General features: G+C 49.7%; 1 protein-coding gene across 5 annotated transcripts in view; it reads right to left on the bottom strand.

Moving 5' to 3' along the window:
* Nrxn2 (neurexin 2) overlaps nucleotides 1–20,601 on the bottom strand; it is a 99,380-nt gene that overhangs the window by 60,845 nt on the left and 17,934 nt on the right. Inside the window, exons 3-6 of one of the 5 annotated variants that reach the window (XM_051193723.1) lie at nucleotides 18,793–18,822; nucleotides 16,574–16,645; nucleotides 11,870–12,171; nucleotides 3,200–3,223 (exon numbers count right to left, since the gene is read on the bottom strand). In XM_051193723.1, coding sequence (XP_051049680.1) covers nucleotides 3,200–3,223; nucleotides 11,870–12,171; nucleotides 16,574–16,645; nucleotides 18,793–18,822 — 428 coding nt within the window. Of the gene's footprint in view, nucleotides 1–3,178; nucleotides 3,224–11,869; nucleotides 12,172–16,573; nucleotides 16,646–18,792; nucleotides 18,911–20,601 lie in introns of those variants that run through there. The other 4 variants (XM_051193720.1, XM_051193719.1, XM_051193721.1 and 1 more) reach the window with 4 other exon arrangements.

The raw sequence follows: 20,601 nt of genomic DNA, 5'->3' as shown, positions 1-20,601 counted from the left end.
ACAGTTCCAGGGAATTCATCAGTTTCTTCTGGCCTTCTGGGATCACCAAATATGCAAACAGTGGACACACATAAATGTCAGCAAAACACCTATACATATGAAATAAAAATAAATCTTTTTAATGTAAAAAAATAAAGAAACTCCAAATGCAAAAGCTATTTTGAGGCCCTAATGTATGTATGAACAATATTAGCTTCACCAGCCAGCATTCATCAGCCTGATCATGCTCAACCAACAGAGATAACTGGGCGAGCATTTTCTGTCTTTCCATTCTCGCCAAGGGAAACAGTCAGATCCTAAGAATCCTAATGAGTGAATTATACAAATAAATGCAAAACTACATAAAAACCCATCAGAGGGGTGCTCTGTGCAACAGAACCTGTTGAACCCTATTCTCTGACTTCAGTCTGGGCCTAAGGAGCTAGTCTGTAGCACAGGTTTGCAGGGGTTTCTAAGGCCACACAAAGCAACAGAATCATTCCCTGTTTGTGCTGATGATGCAGGGGAGGTGGACCTTGCACACTCAGAATTTAGCAGGTTCCTTCTTTATCAAGCCCTGAAGCTGGGCAGGGTTGCTGCCTTCTTGGCCAACTAAAGTAAGCCATTCTTCTCTCCTCCTCCATATCCCTGAAGCATCTTGAGGTTTCATGAAGTTATTTTGAGACTGGTTCCTAACAAGAGGTTGTAATAGGATCTCCAGCGGGAGCAGAGATGCCTATTCCTTAGGGGCTGCTACAGGAAGGGAACCACTTTTCACATAACATCCCTGCCCTGGTAACAGAGGGAATTGGCCAGCACTTTATTAAGCTTAATGAAATTATAATTCCTTTCCAGAGGAATTGTGTTGCCTTGATTGATCTTCACACAGACCCGTGGTACAAGCTGGGCAAGTACCACCATTAGTCTGCTGGGAGCTGAGGGAACTGAGCTTTCCTGGCCTGGGCCCATGTGGTCAGAATTTCACCTTGGAGACTGGAAAGAAAGTTTGTTGTCCCCTAATCTTGGGGTGATATCCCTCCTGGTACTTGGATATATCATTTGCACTGATCCTGGCTCTCTGTCCCCTGAGTCACACCCTGAATCACAGATTGACTGTCCAGTGACGCTCTATAGAGAAAGTTCTTTTTGTTTTTAATAGACACTTTTTAAAAATTGCATTTATATATCATATATGTAAATGTATATTATTTACATGAATATATAGGTCAGCTTGGAGGAGTCAGTTCTATCTCCACATTATGGGTTCTGGGAATTGAACTCAGGTTATCAGACCTGGTGGCAAACATCTTTATCAGGTTAGTTATCTTGTCAACTAGTAAAGAAAGTTCTTAATGGCCAGTTCCTGGAAGTTTCTCAAGAACTAACCCACCAAAGCAGCATCTGGAGAATTAGCCTGTGAAGAGCTAGTACAGATCTCAGTGAAAGCTCCATTGGAACCCTGGGAAGCTAGGGAGACCACACAAGGTATTAGATTGTCCATGGCTGGAAAGGCACTAGCCATGGACACTAGTCTATGTGTGTGAAGGAAAACATACAAAAGTGTCAGCAAAGGCTCAATGTGGCTTCAGAGTTGACTCCTGAGGGGCATAAAGGGCCTTTCAGGCTAGACACTCCAGCTTTGATACCTCCCTGCTCTCTAGCCTTCCAGCCAGGCAGACCTGGTAGGCTGAGCAAACCAGGCAGCTGCCCCAAGCCCCTCCCACATCCTGAGAGCAGATATGTCCATCTGCAGGGTCCCCAGCCTGGTGTTCAATCACTCTGCATTATTAATAGGCAATGACTAACCGGCTGCTGTGGAGCCGGAATTGGGCAGGCATGAGGGAATCCCAGGGGATCTCACACTGCAGGGCCTGAGGGCACACACTCTGAGGCAGGCAAAAGAAGGAGGATGGAGCCCTCCCAACCTTCGCTGTCTCCCTGCCTGTCATGCATTGCACCTGCACTGAACAGCCAGCCCCACCAGCCCGCCTCCATACAGAACCCTTACCAGAGCCCATCCAAGCCTACAGCCCCCGTTCCCACCAGCACTTACACATGCAGAGAACCAGCAGTCTCCCAAACACACAGCATGGCTTCCCACTAACACCCCTAAATATCACACCAACATTTACACACAGTCACACCCACACACCAACACACACCAGCTGCCTTTACACCGACACCCACAACAGCATTCACCAGGATGGAGCCCAACCCAAACACAGGAACTTGGCAAGGACAAGGACAGCTGCCCCCATCCTATCCCTTCTGGGTCTCCTCCTCTCATGCCCTCAACAGGGAAGGAAACCAAACCCTGTCAGAGGCCATGCAGGAGAGGCAGGGGACACAGGGGGTGGGGCTGAAGGGGAAGGAAGACAGTGTGGAACACAGTGTTAGTCAGAGCAGCAGAGCGGTGGGGGGTGGGGGGATCTGGACACTATCCCTGGTGTGGGGAAGACCACTCATGCCATGCAAAATGTGAGGGAAACAGCTGGGAATCCTCAAGGCTGGGAAATAGGGGCAACAGCCAGCATGGGGCAGCCCCTAAACTGGTATGAACTGGTGACTTGAAGGAGGTCCCAAGGCCATCCATCGCCTCTGGGGAACATGCCCAGCTGGCTGCCACTGGAGATGGCACCTCCAGCCCTCTTCCCAACTTGAGGGACCCCTGTCTGGAGCCGACAGAGAGCATAGCGTAGCATGTCATGGGATGGTGTTTTCCATGGATTTTCAGGAGACCAAAAAAGAAACCAAATCAAAGAGAAAAAACAAACTAAACAAAAACAAAAACCAAGGAACAGGGGAAAGAACAGAAGAAAGTACTTGAAATAAGCTCAGCATCAGGCTGGTCTAACCAGAGCTGATGAACATGGGGGTCTGCCCCAGGTTTCTCAGGCCAGGAACCTGTCAGGAGGCAGGGGTACAGGGCAGAGCCCCACCAAATGCCTGAATTTCCATTTGTCTTTTGGACATGAGTTTGGATCGAAAGAAAAGGGGACTACAGAAACTAAAAGACGAGAAGTAAATTTTAAAGATTGTCTGGGACACAAGGGGAAAAAAAAGAAAAGAAAGAAAGAGAAAGGAAAGCAATTGGAAGAGCAAAACCAAATGAGGAGAGAGGAAACAAAAGTGGGGGAGAATCGAACAGTTAAAAAACCCACGGCAAACCAAACGGTAAGACAATTAGAGTGATATCTACCAGATAATGCAGTTTGTTTACCATAGCGTGTCCAATCCCTGCGTGCTTCACCGGAGAGGGGGAAGGGGGGGAGTCAAAATAAAATAAGAAAGAAAGAAAGAGAAAGAAAAGAAAAAGAAACAAGGGCAACAAAAGAACAAAACGGAAAGGAAAAGAAAACATAAAATGACCAACTGTGAGACTCCAGGAAGGAGGAGATACAGCCATATGCATTTGCTTGGTTGTTCAAGCCCTCCCACCACAGGTTCAGTAGAAGTGTTTAAAGAAAAATTATAATGGGAGGAAGTAAGCACACACACAAAATTAAACCCCTTCTTCTCCCAACTCCTCCCCCAGCCCCTCCTCTGGATCCCTCTCCCCCCTCATCCCCTCCCGAAGGACGGCTGCAGAAAAGGGGAACAGTTAGAGACCTTGGTTAGTAAAGAAGAAAACAACAACAACAAAAAAGAAAACTGGACCAAGGAAGCAGAGACTTAAAGATGGCCGACATTCCGCAGATGAGACAGAAAGTTAGTTTTTCATTCATACCTGGCCCCACCTGTCCCTGCCCATCCCTTGGTCCCTTGGGTTATAAGCGTGTTAGTAACACACACAGAGTTGGCAACGGGAGGGAGGGTCCAACAGAAGGGGGGAGGCAGGGTTAAGAAGCAGACCCAGTATGCAGGATTAGTAGTCCTGAGATGTTAGGGAGTTAAGGAAGGGAGAGGGAGCATGGGGGTGAGAAGGGGTGGGCACTGAGTCAGGAGTGGACACAAGGCTTTGTTGGCTGACTGGTCACCCAGATGGCTCTCCAGAGAACTGGCTGAGGAGTGAGGTGGCGCTGGCCAACTGGCTGACCAGTGGCCATGTCGGGTTAATGAGTTAACTGGTTGGTGCCAGGCCAGCTGGCTGGCAGGCTAGAAGAGTGGGCAACGCCCCTAGAGAATCACAGGGCTGGCAAGGACAAGAGGCCATTTCATCTGAAGGCCAAAGACAGCATGGGAGGGGACACGGGTTTCTGCTTTTCCTGGGGATGGAGGAGGGCAAATAGATCTAGGGATCCTTGCCAGAAAGGGGCTCCCCCTCCATTGTTTCTTTTCCTTGAGAACTGAAGAGAGTGAGCCACCATCACAGTGGGGTTGGAGAGGGGAAGCTAGTGCTCCTTGGGCGGCAGAGGGTTCATGCCCATACCATCCCCAACCTCCCCCCACCCCCCTCACCTCCTGCCTGCCCACTTTGACTTGTCCAGAGACTCTATTAACCCCTTCCCCAAGTTCCCCAGGCTCTTCAGCCACCCTCCCTGCTCTCTTATTTTCCTGTGAATAGCTACACTTCCCTTCAACACCCTGGAACAGTCTCCCAGGAACCAGGCTCCTTCCATGAACACTCATAGACCCCTGAACCTCCGCTTCCCACAACCAGAGTCAGAAATGCACTGCCCCTCTACCTGTATTTAAAAAAAAAGCACACAGATGCCTGGACCCTCAACATTCCCATCTTCTCTAAACTATAAGCCACATTCTTTTACCTTCTCTACATTGCCTACTCTAAGTACTTCTAACTCCATTTCTTCCTCCCATTGCCAAAGGCAATATCCACCTTCACAATCACCTGGTCTTTGGAGAGGACCAAGGCAGCTGTACTGAGTATCAGAGACGGAAGGATACAGTTGCCTGATGCCCATTAAATACTAAGCTGCAGACTTGAGGCTGTGATGGGGGAGTGGCATTCTAGGGAGGATAGCTGTTAGCTAAAGAGTTCTTGTAACCAATGGCCACAAGAGTAGTTGATTAAGACAACTAATAAGGAACGTATACAATCAAAAATAACAGAATTCATATTAAAATGCTAGAAGTGCTGAATATCTAATATTAATTATTACCTGTGGGGAATCAGTTTACATAGCAAGAGGGGAGTCTAGTCACGAGCACAATGATAGGAGTGAGGTGACAGCCTGTGATAAGAGGGTTCGTACTGTCAGCTGGCAAGACTGTCATGAAATGAAGTGGATCAGGTAGTCAGAGCAATGAACAATCAACCTCAGGGCAGCCAAACTGATGGTACCCAAAGGAGTTGTCTGATATTGCAGCAGTTGACAAGGCTTGGGAAAGGGTACTACAGGTAAAAACCCAAGGATGGTTCTGCGGGGTGTGTGTGTGTGTGTGTGTGTGTGTGTGTGTGTGTGTGTGTGTGTGTGTTGAGGTAGTGTCAGTATTCACAAAGGAAGTTCCAGTGTTAATGGGAAGAACAGTTGGTTAAAGCCAGGGCAAAGAGGGGAAAGATGTGAGTTCTATTAATATGTTCAGAGCTCCAGACTCCAGAAAACAGCAAGGCTGGGACAGGTGAGACCAGAGCCCCTCCGGACCTAGGAGTGGAGGATGCAGACCCTCATGCAGGTCATGAGGCTCCCAAGGTCGAATACTAGAATGGAGTTTCCATCACAAGCTCTCCTGCGGTACGGTGACCCACATGGAAAGGCCCAGATCTAGAAAACGAATACTTGAGGCCAGCAAATAAACCCCAATGCTTCGTCTGCTTCTAGAGCCCAGAAGCACCAGCACGGCAATGGCTAGGAATGAGAAGGGTGTCCCAGCCAGAGGGGAATCATTAAAGCAAGAGAACCTACTGTGGCTAAACAGGCTTGGAGAAAACCATACCCCAACTCTACCTTGAACTCCGAGTCAGCTCCAGCCCCCTAAAGACACCAAGAGGGGGCTGCAATGCAAACAGGAAGAAAGTCTGGGCTGAAGACAGCCTGTGAGTATGCACAAGCACAGCGGGACAAAGGAAAGAGCTCTTGCTCTCTCAAGTTGGAAGTCGAGGGACAGATCAACCCAATGGTATTGAGATTTGAAAATGTCCAAGAATGTCAAAAGCCCAGGAGACAGCAGCCCCCTGTGCATTTTTCATGGATAACAAGCCACCAGCCACCTTCAAAGGCAAAGAAATGAAGTGGCTTTGAATCAGATTTCAAGTTCCATGGCCCCCTAATTCCTACCCAGACAGGCTCCAACAAGCTTATCTTTGGTGGGGTGGGAGGGGGGGTAGTCTTCTCATCAGTAAAATGGGAGTCATAGCTCCCATTCACAGTATTGTCATGAAAACTCTGTAAAGCTGGGTGTGGTGGCGCCGGCCTTTAAAACCACCCAGCGCTTGGGAGACTAAAGCAGGTGGATCTCTGAGTGTGAGGCCAGTCTGAACCGCAAGTTCAAGGCTAGCCAAAGCTATATAATGAGACACTGTCTGCCTGCCTGTCTGTCTATCTCTCTTTCTCTCTCTCTCTCTCTCTCTCTCTCTCTCTCTCTCTCTCTCTCTCTCCACACACACACACACACACACACACACACACACACACACAAAACCTAGGTGAGATACAAAAGATAATGGAGACCCTTGAACATGGAGACATAGTCCAGGGCAGTTTGAGAAACACAGACAGGACGGCACTGAGCAGGGGCAGGACAAGCTATGCTACTCTTGCGAGGCAGATCAGAGCCTCTTTCAGGAAGACAAAGGGTATCTCAGCATTGTTTTTGTTTGAAATAGAGTCTCCATACATAGTTCACACTGGTTTCCAACTCATGGCAATCCTCCTGCCTCAGCCTCCAGACTTTGGGAATTACAGGCACGCACCACCATACCCAGTGACGTGATCATATGAAGTAGTTGGATATGCTCATCTTGGACATGGGTCCTCATTTCAAAATCTCAACAAGTGGGTTTAAGGAGACTAAATGAGCAGGCTGAGCATTTCTCAGTGATAGAGTGCTTGGCTAGCATGTGGAAGGTCCCATACAAGACCTCATACTATGTCTTAAAATGGGAAAAGCTCATTGAAGAAAACAAGATGATGAATCAGGGGAAGAACTTAGAAAAACAATTAAATAGGTCCAACAGTTGCTTGTGTTAAGCCCTCAATTTTCTTAAAACCTGGAATTAAAGATAAAGAATGGATACAAGTGTTAACACACTCAAAGGATGTGATGAGAGAGCCAGAACTCAACACAGCAAAGAAGAGAGCTCGCTATGGGATGGACTGAGGGAAGCTTAATGGAAAGATGCCATTTCAGTTGAAAAACTGGGAGGAAAAAGAAATGCAGCTAATGGTCATGGTGGCAGTGAGTCCCTTCAGTGCCCACATCGTGCCAGGCAGTGTGCTGAGTGTGGTGAGACATCTGCTACACCCAGTTAGTCATCAGAAGTCCCTTCTGCCTTGCCTTTGGGGAATTGGAGCTCAGAAGTTGCGTAACTTACTAACAACTATCTAACTCAAATCCCAGCTCTTAGACTTTGCTATCAGAGAGTGAACAGGTGGTCTCCTTGGGAGAGTTGTGGAAAGGAATAGATGAGCAAGGAAAGTCAGTATAGACAGGTTCAGAAAGTTGCAAATCTAGGAGTAAGACATGTATGCCATGAGGGATAGGATGCAAGAGAACAGGATCTCTAAATGTCTGTGGACTCTATCCTCCAGTGGGAGCTTCACTTGGAGTACACAGGGGACTTCATCCATGTAGATTCCATCCATGAAGGACTGCATTCTTGGGGACTCAATGCTTAGGGACTCCATCTTTGAGGACCCCATCCTTCAGAAATCCATCATCTTGGTGTCTGCATCATCAAGTACATCCCAAAACTTCAATCCTGGGAGATGCCTTCTTGGAAGACTCTACCCTTGAAGACTCCATTCTTCAGGACTCCATCCTTGAAGACTCCATCCTTGAGGGTCCTATCTAAGGCCATCATATCTTTATAGACTCTGCCCTTGAAGAACTCCATTCTTGGGGCCCAGGAGAGATTCTGAAAGTATCTATACTGAGAAAAGGCATCATCTGAGCTGAGCAAAAGAAATGCCATGTGATATTTTGGTAGCCAGCTTGTCTTTCAAGTTTAGTGTTGGCTAACAATAAATGGTTTTGCATAATTTTTTTTGTCCAAAACAAGGTTTCTCTGTAGCACTGGAGCCTGTCCTGGAACGTGTTCTCTACACCAGGTTTTGCATATTCTTATGTGGTAGTGGGACATATATTGGGGTATGGAAGGTGAGTGAGTCTAGAATTAAAACTAGATTTCAGGGAACCCTCAGTGGTAACAAATTGATCCTGCCACGATCCCTCAAGAGGACTGTCCATCACAGTAGTTTCAAGAACTGAGTTCAAAAGGAGAAAGGAAGAACATGTTGTGTCAGTCAGGATCCCTCTGGTCCCAACTGCTGTATTCCAAGACCATCTACTTGTTCTAGGGATGACTACCTAAACCAGTGGTGTTTGGAGCTAGCCTTTGGCCCGCCCCCATAACTAACAGAAGTTGGTTTGGGGTCAAGTCCTTCCAGAAAGTCATCTTCCAGCCACTCCACTCACACAGAGAAAATAATGGAGAAGATGCAGAACTCTGGATCCTGGCCATCTGCCCTGTCATTTCTGTTTCCTTTATTCCCCTACATGATGTTAAAGATGGAACCTATGGCCTTGTTGAATGACAGATCATCATCTGGCACTGAGCTATACCCCCCATTCTGATGTCATTTCTCATATTATGTCCCTGGCCTACTCCCCACCCACAGAATTTGGGGGAGGCAGGGCACTGACTGGTGAGAGCCACCTCCCCCTCTACCACCCATGTGATTATAGCAGTGTTCTTCAAATCCTAGGACATCATCCGGACTCTCTACACACTTGGATGAACAGGGTATCGCCCCAGAGGCACCACTGACATCTGAGGTCAGATGATTCCTGTTGTGGGGCTGTATTGCAAACTATAGTGATAACTCAAATCCTGGCCTCTACCCACAAGATGCCAGTAGCACCCCATGAGTAAATTATGATGACCTGAAAGGCGTCCAGATGTTGGCACGGTGTGAATGAGTGATGAAGAGACACTGCTGGAGCAACAGGAACAAAGATTCTCTTGAAAGTTTCAGAAAACAAGCAGGTGAAGGGTTTGGCAATGCTTGGGCCCTGCCCAAGGGCAGCAACTCCAGAGCATGGCATTGGAGCTAAGTCAAAAAGAATTCCCCAAATATAGTCCTGCACCTCTTGCCCATGGGTATAAAATGGAATCTAGAGTGAAAGGAATTCTCCAGAAGCCATTTGTAAAGAGGGTTCTCCATCAAGGTCTTTAAGCCAACACTCCCTGTGACCATTACCCCCACTTTGGGTCAGCATGAACTGTTTGAACTCTGAGTCATCTTGTAGAACAATCCAGTAGAAAAGAAAGAGAATCTCCGGGCTGGAGAGATGGCTCAGCCGTTAAAGGCTAGGCTCACAACCAAACAATAAGAAAGAGAATCTCCATCCATCATCACCTTGTACCCATGACTCTACACGTTCTAGAAGAGATGAACATGGGTCACTCTCTACACTCTGTGCTGAGGTCCTGTGTCAGTCACTGCATCCATGAGGGTGGCTCAGCATTACCACAGAACTCTCCTTCCCTTTTGGAAATCTCCCAGTTCCCATCATTGCTTCTGTGGGTGGCCTTATTCTGAGCATTTTTTTTAAAATTAGTTCATTCATGTTTTTCATTTATTTTTGCACGTGTGTAGTATGCTTGCATATGTGCACATATGTGGGCACACATGTGGGCACGAGTGCACATGACACATGTGAGTTCTTGTGGAGGCCTGAAGCTGCCACTGGATGTCACTGGGTGGCTTCCTTAGCAATTCTCCCTTGTTGAATAGAGCCTCTCACTTAGCCCAGAGCTTCCCCACTATCGTTAGTCTAGCCAGTCAGATTGTCCTAGGGATCCCTGTGTCTATCTCCCAAGTACTGTGATCACAGGGGCCACCATGATTGCCCAGCTTTCACAAGGGTTTGGGGGAACTGAACTCTGGTCCTCACACTTGTGTTTTTTTTCTTCCATTGAGCCATCTGTTCTCTTTATTTGGAACAATTCCATCCTGTCCCAAGAGCCGCAAGGGCAGGAAGCATGTCCTTCTCCACACTGTACCCAGTATAGTTGGCTCACCATATTTTTTGGCCAAATGGCATGTGGATGAAGATTTGTGGGCTTGCACTGACTCGCAGAAGATGGCAGCAGTGATGGCTGTAGTCCTAGAGACAACAAGGAAAGGAGCAAAAGGCACCTAAGGCAGTTTCCCCCAAGGCAGATTTTCCTCCAAAATGTGTGTGATACCTAAAAGCACTGTACACACCTGATTGCTCTGGTAAGAATAACTCGCAAGGTAGCGCTCCAACTAGGGACACAGGGTGGGGAGTGCTGCATGGAGGAGGGATAACTCCACAAACATGTCACTCTACAGAGCAGTGGGAAGAGGAGCACTAAGAATAGGCACATTCACATACTACCGCAACAGGCACTGCAGGCTTCTGGAAGGAGCAGTGCAATTGGCCAGGACATTGTCTCAGCAAGGGGAGAAGTGTTAAGAGGGGACTCAGCATGAGCTCATCCCCTAGTGCTGTTAAATAAGAGCAGGAAGGAGAAACAGAAGATGGCCAGAATCTTGAGCCTCACTGAAGGGCTTCCAGTGGAAGAAAGGAGAAGAGAAGAATGACAAGAGAAGGTTGGCCACCACCGAACTGGAAACAGGAAGTCCAAACACAATTCACTAGCAGGAGACCACACAAAGCCCTCGGATGCAGCCTCCTCAGTCAGGGCTGCTTGGTGTCCTTGGTTGTACACAGTCATGGAAAGATGAAGCTGCAACAGCTTGCTGCCCACCAGCTACAAGACTGGGGACTCAAGAGAATGAAGAACTGTGGGCCCCAGGAGTAAGGAGCAGGGAAGCCATTGTGGGGAAGTGGAGGCAGGAGCCCCCAGAGAATGCACAGGGGTCTCTCCTACTAGCGAAGAAAGGCTACTGGGATTGGACATAAGGACTTCCTAGGGCTGGAAACTATCCACAAGACTCCTGTCTAGCAAAGTCTGGCCACAGAGATACCTAATCTGCAGCAGCCACATGGACAGACCCTGAGAGTGGTGAAGAGAGCCACTCCTAAGAGGACGTATGCAGTGTCTGCAAGTACAGGGAACAATCCAGAGAAGGGTGCTGTCCTACATTCAGGAGCTGACCCGACAAACCTCCTTGAGCTCCCTCTGCAAGCTGGCTTGGCCAGCAGAAGTTAACATGGACATGAAAGTAAGCCTGCCTCTGTCAAACAGGAAGAAAAGCAAATACTCCCAGAGACGCAGGGCCAGGTGCCCTCCCTGGCTCTGACTCTCTCACACACTTTCTGCCTCCATTCCCTCTCAGTATATTCCTGCCCTGAGAAAGCCCTACGGACTGAAGACCATACTCTGTCCCCGCTTGCATCTCTGTCTTCCTCAGTGTCCTGCTGCCCACCCTGCAGGACCCCTCCCCACCCCACAGCACACTGGGCCCTCATTCAGGCTCCAGCTCCCTCATCCCAAGTCTGCCCATCCTGCCCATCACCCATCCTGAGCACCAGACCTTGAAACACTAGCTGCTCCCACCAATCTGAGCCCAGCCCTACCCCTAGCCCCAGGTTTCTGCCCAGGAACAGCTCTGGAACCTCCTTCTAGTTCAACTTCCTAGCTGATAAGGTCTCGGGAACCTCTCACATAGCTGAGGCCACGCTTCAGGTCCACACAGCCCCAAACTCCATTCTTCTCCAAAACCACACCTCACTGCCCAGCCCTGCTCTCTCCCACCCCACCCCAAGGCATCCCTGTGTCCTCTATTTATGTTCTGCCCCAGATACAGCTGACCCCTGGCCTTCCTGCTCCCCCTACCTGGCGCAGGTTTCGGGTAACCCGGACGTCGTGCCAGGCGTTGTCGTTGAACTTGCCATTGACGGGTTCCACAAGGGCCTCGAAGGCACCAGAGCCTAGGTTGATGACCAGCCAGACAGCCCCGGACTTGAGGGACAGGTTGACGTAGTCGGCCGACTTGCCCGTGTGCAACATCAGCCCGTTGCGCTGCAGGGTGCGGAAGGCCAGTGTGATCTCGTCAGTGCTGCTCTGGATCGGGTTGTGTGACAGGTCGTAGCAGAAGAACTCATTGCCCTTGAAGGTTGCCACAAATTCCTCCTTGCCTGGACGCCATGGTTTGGGAAAATGGGAGAAGGCTGAGTGGGTGGGGTATGCCAGAGCCTCCCGCTTCACCTCCAGAAACCCAAGCATGGGTCCTGGACACTGGAGTCCTGTGGTCCCAATGCTAATCTTAGGCCCTCTTGCCCTCCTACATCCTGTCAGCCTGGGCCCTGCTGTCTTTTCTATCGAAAGTCAACTTCCCCCAGGTCCATTTCCAAAGCAGGAGACTGCTAAGTGGCTCTCACACTGACAGCTGACAATTAAGCTGCCACAGGGCCAGACAAAGCTACAGGCTTCATCATCTCCTCCCTACCAATGCTCCCAACCCCTGCCACCCCAGAATAAAGGCACATGGGGGAGAAGCAAGGGACTGCCTTCCTCCTCCCTGGGAGTGCCTCCTGAGCAGCCCACCCTTCCTCTCACCTCTTTGCTAACCGCTATTCTCAATACCCAGGGACAGGGGCGATTTCAGGCCTCACCATAAGAGATGAAACCAGTTGGCCCGTTGTCTAGCCCTGAATAGATGAGAAGACTAGGAAGCCGTGGAGGGAGAGGAACAGGGATATGACATAGGGGAAGGCAATGCAAGTGACAGGGATATGCACCAGGTGACAGGCCATTCTGCTGCATTCAAGCGGTGCTCACCATGCCAGCTCTCCCTCCCCTCCCAACTTCTTCCTCCAGCCTAAAGAGTCCCACAGGGCCAGGTGTGTGACCATAGATGCTAAGTGAGTGGCATGAGAGGGTCTGGCTCTCATGTGTGTACACGTGTGAGTGTGTGTATTTATGTATGTGTACATATAGTCCCAACACACAGCCCTTGTATGTATATAAAAGCCAGTGTGTGTGTGTGTGTGTGTGTGTGTGTGTGTGTGTGTGTGTGCATGCACATGTGCATGTGTGTGCATGGACACAAGGTCCTTTCCACTGGAACTATTTAGGTGGGAAGCCATAACTCCTGGGAGTGCCATAGGGATTTTGCTGGTGGTCTACAAGTGGATGGTAAGTAAAAAGACCATGACAAGAACCAGAGAGTTGGGGTCCAGCCTTTCAATTTCACACCCCAGAGTACAAGCCCAGGGCAGAGAACCAGATTCCAAATCAACAGAAATGAGAGACCCTTCACCCAGGCAGTGACTTCTGTCTCTCTGTCAGCAAATACTGCTCCTGCTACCTCCCTGGGTGGATAAGAGGCAAACAGGACTGTGTCATAAGGGTCTTTAAGAAGAGGACTAAGTAGCTGAGCTTCTCTGAATGTTCTCAAGGCCCAGGGAAGAGTAAGCACTGTGTGATGAGCACAGAGGACCCCTACAAGGCACCTCCCATACCCTAGGATCAGGGCTGAGCAGTGGCTCCCTGTGTGAATGTGAGGGTCTCTCATTGCAGATTCTGTAGACTCTTCTCCAGCATACACAGCCTGCCTCTCTCCCTCCAGGCAGGCTGCCCACACTCTGCCCCTACTGCATCCGGATGCCAAGGCAGGCACCAGCTGCTGCCCCAGTGCCTGGCAGAGTCCTCACTGCAGCTGGCAAGGTCTTGCGTCCTGAGGCCACAGGGCAGCAAGCTGAGGGGGGTAGGGCATGGGCTACATAGGGACAATCTGAATCCCTCCCTCTGTCTATTTAGGGGACCAGAAACAAAGGTGAGACAGCCAGCACAGACAAGGGTGTGTTTAATGGCGATGTGGGGAGCCCAGCTTGGAAAGGACAAAGATGGACCATCAGTGGGTCAGAAAAGAAATGGAGACAGGCCTGAGGGAAAGAGAGGTCCCATGGAACCCTATCATAAAGAAGAGGAAACCCTGAGGGGACAGGTGAGGAGGAGGGCCAGCCAGCATGGAAAGGGGACAGGGACCTCTGGGGAACTAAAGCCAAGGCTTTCTAGGGCTTTATTGTTTCCATAGCAACTAGACCTGCTGCTCAGACACTGACAGAGCCAGGGGGCTCAAGGACCAGAAAAGGGAATGCATTTGACCTTGGTTTCACCACTCATCCTGTTAGCCCCACCCAGAAGTCAGACCTCACCTCCCATTCCTTCACCATCACTGCGGTCAAAGCAAGTAACACTGCAGAGATGCAGACAGAAGGAAGGGACTATAAGGCAGCCACCTGAAAAAGTGATTGGGACCAAACAAAAGAAGTCAGGAAAAAAAGAGAGAGGTGAGGCTGAAGCTGGACCATGGCTGCAAAGGTGAAGAGCAGAAACCAGGCCCTTCCTGGACCCCTCAGGTGGACCCAGGGGCGGAAGCAAAGCCATCTATGCTGCAAGCCTGAGCCAACTGGACCTCAGTCCTCTTGGTCCAGAGGCGGAAAGACATTGAGCCATCCAAGGGAACCTGGATGCTTTAAGGAGAGGGGTGGGCTACTGAAGCAAGAAACTGAAGGGTAGAGAGCAAGAGCAAGAGTGTGAGAGGTGCAGGGACCTTGATGGTGCAGGGGTGGGCCCTCGAGGGCCCTGATGGGGTGGCGCTTCAGGGATCAGAAAGTGCGGTGTAACCCGGGAGCGCCTCAGAGCGCTAGCTGGATCTGTGATGCTCAGATCCTGAAGCGCCAGGGGGCGCTTCGCTCCATCACCCACACAGGCTACTGCCAGGAACTACAACTCCCATCAGCACATGAGAAATTACAACTCTTAAAAAGCACCTACTGTAGGGATGTAGGGAAGGAGTCATTGCTAGTACTTGTCTCTATAAGGGAGTCTGTGGCCTCACAAATGTTCCCAACAAAACTGAATGTGGCCAGAACTGACTGGGTTTCCATGTGCCATGAAAGCGAGGGACACAGCTGCTCCCTTTGCAGACCCAACTCAGAGGCCTCCTCTGGGAAGATCTCCAGCCCCCTCTGGCCCCTCCTGGCTCTGGGGAACTACAGCTGTGTGTTCTGCTCATTTGGCACTTACTGCCTAGTAACATCTTGTACAGCTCCTTGGGGAGGAAATGCGATGTGAGAAAGAAGGACCCAGGCGCTGGTGCTGGCTCTGCCAACCAGCTCTGTGACCTTGGCTAAGTTACAGCAGCTCTAAGCCCCATTTCTCCACTGGAGGGGAAATAAAGGAAACACCTGTCAGCCTACCTCCCAGCTTGCCACAGGAATGATGATGGACAGAACATAACTTGGCCCCTGGAAGGAACTTTGTGGAGGTGTGCATGTTCTTCCCTCCATGAGTGAATAAGTAAATTAACTCCTCTAAAGAAAGTCTGCAGTTTCCATTCACTTACATGGACCATGGTTTATTGTAGTTATTTGTCAGGCCATCAATGAGACTCATTTAAAATAATTGTGAGTCAGGTGTGGTGTTTCACACCTTTAATCAGAAGGAGGGCTGGTGTATTTCTGAGTTCAAGACCAATCTGGTCTACATAGTGAGTTCCAGGCCAGCCAAAACCACATAGTGAGACCCTATCAAAATTAATTAATGTGTTGGGTTCATGCCTACATACATGCTGAGAGCTGTGCAGAGCATGGAAAAAGACAATGAAAAGCCTGACCTTGAGTTCAGGAGGTCAGAGCCATAAGGGGCAGCAGACAAGAGTGAGGTTAGAATGTGGTATGACTGATTCAGAGGCGGTGTAGACGAAAGCAGTTCCCAGAAGTGTCCAGGTTGGCACAAGAGTTCAGGGAAATTGCCAGCAAGGAGATCCTGACTGGTTTTTTTTTTTTTTTCTAAGACCTAGCTGTAAGAGATAGCAAGGAGCTGGAGCAGGGCCTGGGATGGTACAAGGCCGGGCAGATAGAAGCGCTCTAGCTGAAGGCTGGAGATGAGAGCATGAGGCTTTGGCCTGACTAGAGTTTTGAGAGTTGTCAGAGTGGCCTGTATACTTCCCAACAAATAGAGTTTGGAGAGAAGTAGCCTCTGGCCAAAAAAGGTGACCTGGAATCCCAGTGCCCTAAGACACTAAGGGGCCTGCCCTGCGCTGGCATCTGCGCTGGTTTTGACCAGGGTCTGCTTGCCCAGCTATAAAATGAAAGCAATGATACCTGCCACTAAATGTCACTGTGACTTATTGGGACAATATAGGAGACACACACAGATCACAAGTGTTACCAATTTCCCCCAGGCAAGATACCTAGCAGGCTTCTAGAACATGATGGTATCCTGCCACCTGTCACTCCACCACAGCAACACTTTCTAGGGTTGGGCCTGATAACTCATGGAGAAGGGCACCTGTGTTCTGGTAGGTCATCAGGATGACTGGCCTTTGGGAAAAAGATGGAGACTGTGGTCCTTCACAGTAGGGCATGTAATGGTGCCCTGGGAATGGCGGTGGGGTGCAGGCCTGCTGCCAGCCTGGAGACAGGGCACAGGGAGATGTCATACACCTGTGAAGACTCCTCTCCTCTCAGAATGCAGTTAGCCTACAGCAGGGCAAGGACTGGGCTGTCTGGGGGCCATGGAGTCACTGACCTTTTGTTGGCTGGTGCACATCGCCGGCTCCTCCTCTCCCGGCCCCCCCCTCGGAGAACAGTAAGGACCCTACTGGAGAAGCAGAATTGGGGAGTCAGGCACAAGACTTTGCAGCCAGTCCCATCCCAGTCTTGAGGTGATGGAAGGCTCTATCTAGGACAAAGATGCTGCTTGCAGACAGGTGAGGAGTTTCTCTGGGGACTCCCTGGCCTTCAGGATCTCTTGAGGAGCCATGTGACAATACAAAGGCCACCAGCCCCACATACCCTATCAGACTTCGGACCACAGATTGCTAGCCTTTGTCCAGGGTAAGGGAGGACAGTCCTGGGGACCAAGATTCTGAGCACCTGTACCCAGACTTCCCCTTCGCCCTGTGAAAGCACTGCCACATTCCCAGGGTTCATGGTCCTTGCTCACTGGGCATCTCTGCTCACACCTGCTGCGGGGTTAGAGAACAGTCTTATCCACCTGATTTTGCCACATGGACACCTGTGTTCCAAAAGCCACCTCAACTCCAGTACCGAAGCCCTCCTGTTCTGTGCCTGTCCTTTTGTGGGCCATCTAACCCTGCTCCAGTCCCCACCACTGGCACTCATTTAGACTGTGGGACTTCCCGGGGTTGCCCCCTCTATCAAGCTCATAGAAGGGCTGCACCAACCCTAGGAGGTCCTGGCTAGGTGGGGCTCACCAGGGATGTGGAAATTCTTACTTAGAAATCAGTTCTCAGCCTCATTCCCCCGTTATCACCACACAGGGCCCAGTTCTGCCTCACGGGCACAGGTTGGCAAGTCTGGGCTCCAGACTGGCTTGAGCTTTACCCATGCTCGCCAGTGAACATGTTCTCTCTGGTGCCTGGCTCACAGGCAACCAACCCTATTGCTAGATCCACAGAATGAGAATTCAGGGATAGAAGGGGAAGTTCCTTTCTGGGCTCTTCCTCCAACTCCAGGCTCCAATCCCCAGAGATAAAACTAGGTTAAACAGCTGAGCTGCAGGACCTTCTAGATGAGGGGAGCATCTCCACAATCCTCCAAGAAAATGTCATCAATGTCTAAGGTACTCCCAAACCAAGGATTCAGAGGTAAGAAGGGCATGAGTCAGCCAGGACCCTCCTCCTAATTCCCTTTGTGGGACTTCCTCCATCTTCCCATGCCTGCATAAATCCCAGGCCCTCATGTCTCAGACCTAAATCCATCCCAAATTTCAGATCTTGGTGAGACTCTCTTCCATTCCAGACATGGTCCCACCACATCTTTGCTCTTGTATAGGTACAGCAGTGCCCAAGGTGTTCATAGAAGTGGATAACAGGGATGGCAGGGAGGTCAGAGCCGGAGGGGATCAGTCAGAACTCCTAGGCTCTCTTCCAGGTTGCTTATTGCCAGGGTTCCTCTACCCCTGCAGTGCTGAGACTGGATCCCAGGGCCTTATGTATGCTAAGACAACAACAATCTACTACACTGGGGGTTTGACCAGTGGGAGAGACTTAGCCAAGGGCAGGCTCAAGCTAAAGGACCAGTCCCAGCAATGTCACCTAGAAGGGCTATCATGCCACCTGGCAGGGCTATCATGAGAGCCAGTCACCTGTCTCTGATATACTGTGGTCTGTCAGATAGAAATAAGAGAGTCAAAAGATAATAGGAGGCAGAAGCAGAGGTGTGGCATCGGGGGAAGGGGGTTTCCTGCACCTCCAGCCTCATCTCTTCTGTTTTCAATCCATTCTAGGCATAGGAATTAAATGAAGTGTCTTCCGAAGCAGCAAGGGAAGAGGACTGTAGCTGCCTCAAATCGTCTCTGCAACCCAGGCCTTTTTCTTTTTTACTTGCATTCATAGAAAAGGGTGATCAGAATGAATGGAAATAAATCAAATACCATCATGAGAAAGGAAAAAACTAAGATACACCACCAGGAAAATGGAAAGAAGAAAATAAAAAGAGACTGGAGACAACGGCAGGAGAGTATACATCTTGACATCAGAAACCAAGGTGAGATGAGGGCGGACAGTGGACCAGGGGAAGGGGAGGAGGGGAGGCAGAGGACTGGCCCCACACCCGCCAGGCACCCCCATACAAATCCAGAAATGGCAAAGGAAGAGGGAAGGGAAGGGGGGAGGGAGGCAGGGAGGGTGAAGGAAAAGGAGGGGAGGGAAGAGAACAGAAAAGCCAGGCACAGTTTGGGGCAATCCAGTCCAATCCAAACCAAACCAAAGCTTCAAACCATACCTTCGCTGTTTAACGTCAGGTGAGCCGGACCTTGGAAAGGGGAAGGAAAGAAAGAGAGAAAGAAAAGAAGAAAAGAAAGAAAGAAAAGAGGAAAGAAACAAAGAAAACACAAGTCATCAAAATCAGCCAGAGAGAAGGGAGGGAAAGTTGTTGCTGCCACAATTTAAAAACCCTTTTTAACTTGTGACAGACATCGGGGGAGAGCCCCCAGCCCAGCAGCTGAGGGAAGGGGCCCGATGCAGAAGCAGGTAGAGGGAGGGAAGAGGGGAGAAAGAGAGGTCAGGGTGTCAGGGTGAGAGGTATGAGCCAGAGGAGACAGGGCAAGGAGTTGCTACAAGGAAGGAGAACATTTTTTTTGGTTTCTTTCTTTCTTTTTTTTTTTTTTTTTTTTTTTTTTTTGCTGAAAAAAAAAAAAAAAAAAAAAAAAAAAAAGGAAAAGGAGGGGAAGCGTGGCCCTGGAAGGGCTGCTTGTTCCTTTTTCTCTTTTTCTTTTTTCTTTTTCTTTTTCTTTTTTTTTTTTTTTTTCTTTCTTTTTTTTTTTTTTTTTTTTCTTCCAGGAGGTGGAGAGAAAAAAAAAAAAAAAAACCGGTCAACGAGAAAAAAAACAATTCAGATGGAGGAAAAAATAAAACACAACACAAAAATCAAAGCCACCTGGAGAAAGAGAGTGTGTCCTGTTAGAGTGGGATTGAGTGGGCAAGGGGCCTCCGACCACCACCCCACACAGCCTCTGGGTCCCCATGAGGTGGGGGAAGCGCTGTGGCTGGGCCTTAAGGAAACCTCCAGACTGACTTAGAAAGACACCCTCTCCAGTCCTAACCCTTCCAGCTTCCCATTCCAGTCTCATGTAGAGATAGCAGGCTCCAAGAGAAAGCCAGGGCTCTGGGGATCAAGGAAGCTGGAAAAGGGAAAATGAGTCTATGGAAACTCCGGAGCAAAAGATGGTGGCTTTCAGTCTGGAAATCATGGCACTGTGTGCCTTTGGACAACAAGGTCCAAAAAGGACAGCCAAGACCCCTGGGCAGGAAGCCATGCTCTCTGAAGCCCAAACACCTCATGCCTAAATGATTGTACAGGTCCCCTTTGCCTGGCCAGGCTCTTGCTGAGCTGATCCAAAAATAGACTGAGAACAATTTAACCCAGTGGGCAAGCCCTGGCAACCCTAATCTGAGCTGACCCTCCTTAGCCAGTCCAGTTTGAATCAGACCATAAGGCCAGTCACAGAACTGATTCCCCAAGACTCCCTGAGATGACCAACTAGCCCTACCAAACCCTAGTCACCTGATCCCCTGATCACAGCCTACCTTCCCCCCATCACAACCTACCTCCCCCCATCACAACCTACCTTCCCCCCATCACAACCTACCTTCCCCCCATCACAACCTACCTCCCCCCCCCATCACAGCCTACCTTCCTACTGTGGGGTCTGGCCAAAAGGGTGGGAGAGAAACAGCTCTGCTGTCAAGAAAATCATCCCCGCTGCTGTGGCATGAGATGCTAGCCCTTGGGGTGGAAACTGAAGCCATTATGGATTCATGGAGGCTAAAGAGCTGCAAGCATCTCTGGGGCAGAGCAAGGGCCAGGATGCCCAGAGCCTAGGAAGCAGTGGGGAGGCTGGGGAGGCTGGAAAGGGGATCCTGGGAGTTCAAGCCAAATGGCTCCTGGTACCTCCCTCTCCATCTCTGTGTCTCATTCATTTATTTTTCACCTCTAGGTCTGAAGCTAGCTTAAGGGAGGAGGCCACACAACTTGGGTAGCGTCGGGACAAAACAATTCTCAGAAGGACACAGGTTTATTCAAAGCACTGGT

Source organism: Phodopus roborovskii, unplaced genomic scaffold, assembly GCF_943737965.1.
Source record: "Phodopus roborovskii unplaced genomic scaffold, PHOROB, whole genome shotgun sequence".
Lineage (NCBI taxonomy): Eukaryota > Metazoa > Chordata > Mammalia > Rodentia > Cricetidae > Phodopus > Phodopus roborovskii.
Note: the sequence above shows the minus strand (reverse complement) of the source record. Positions and strands in the feature narration are given on the sequence as shown.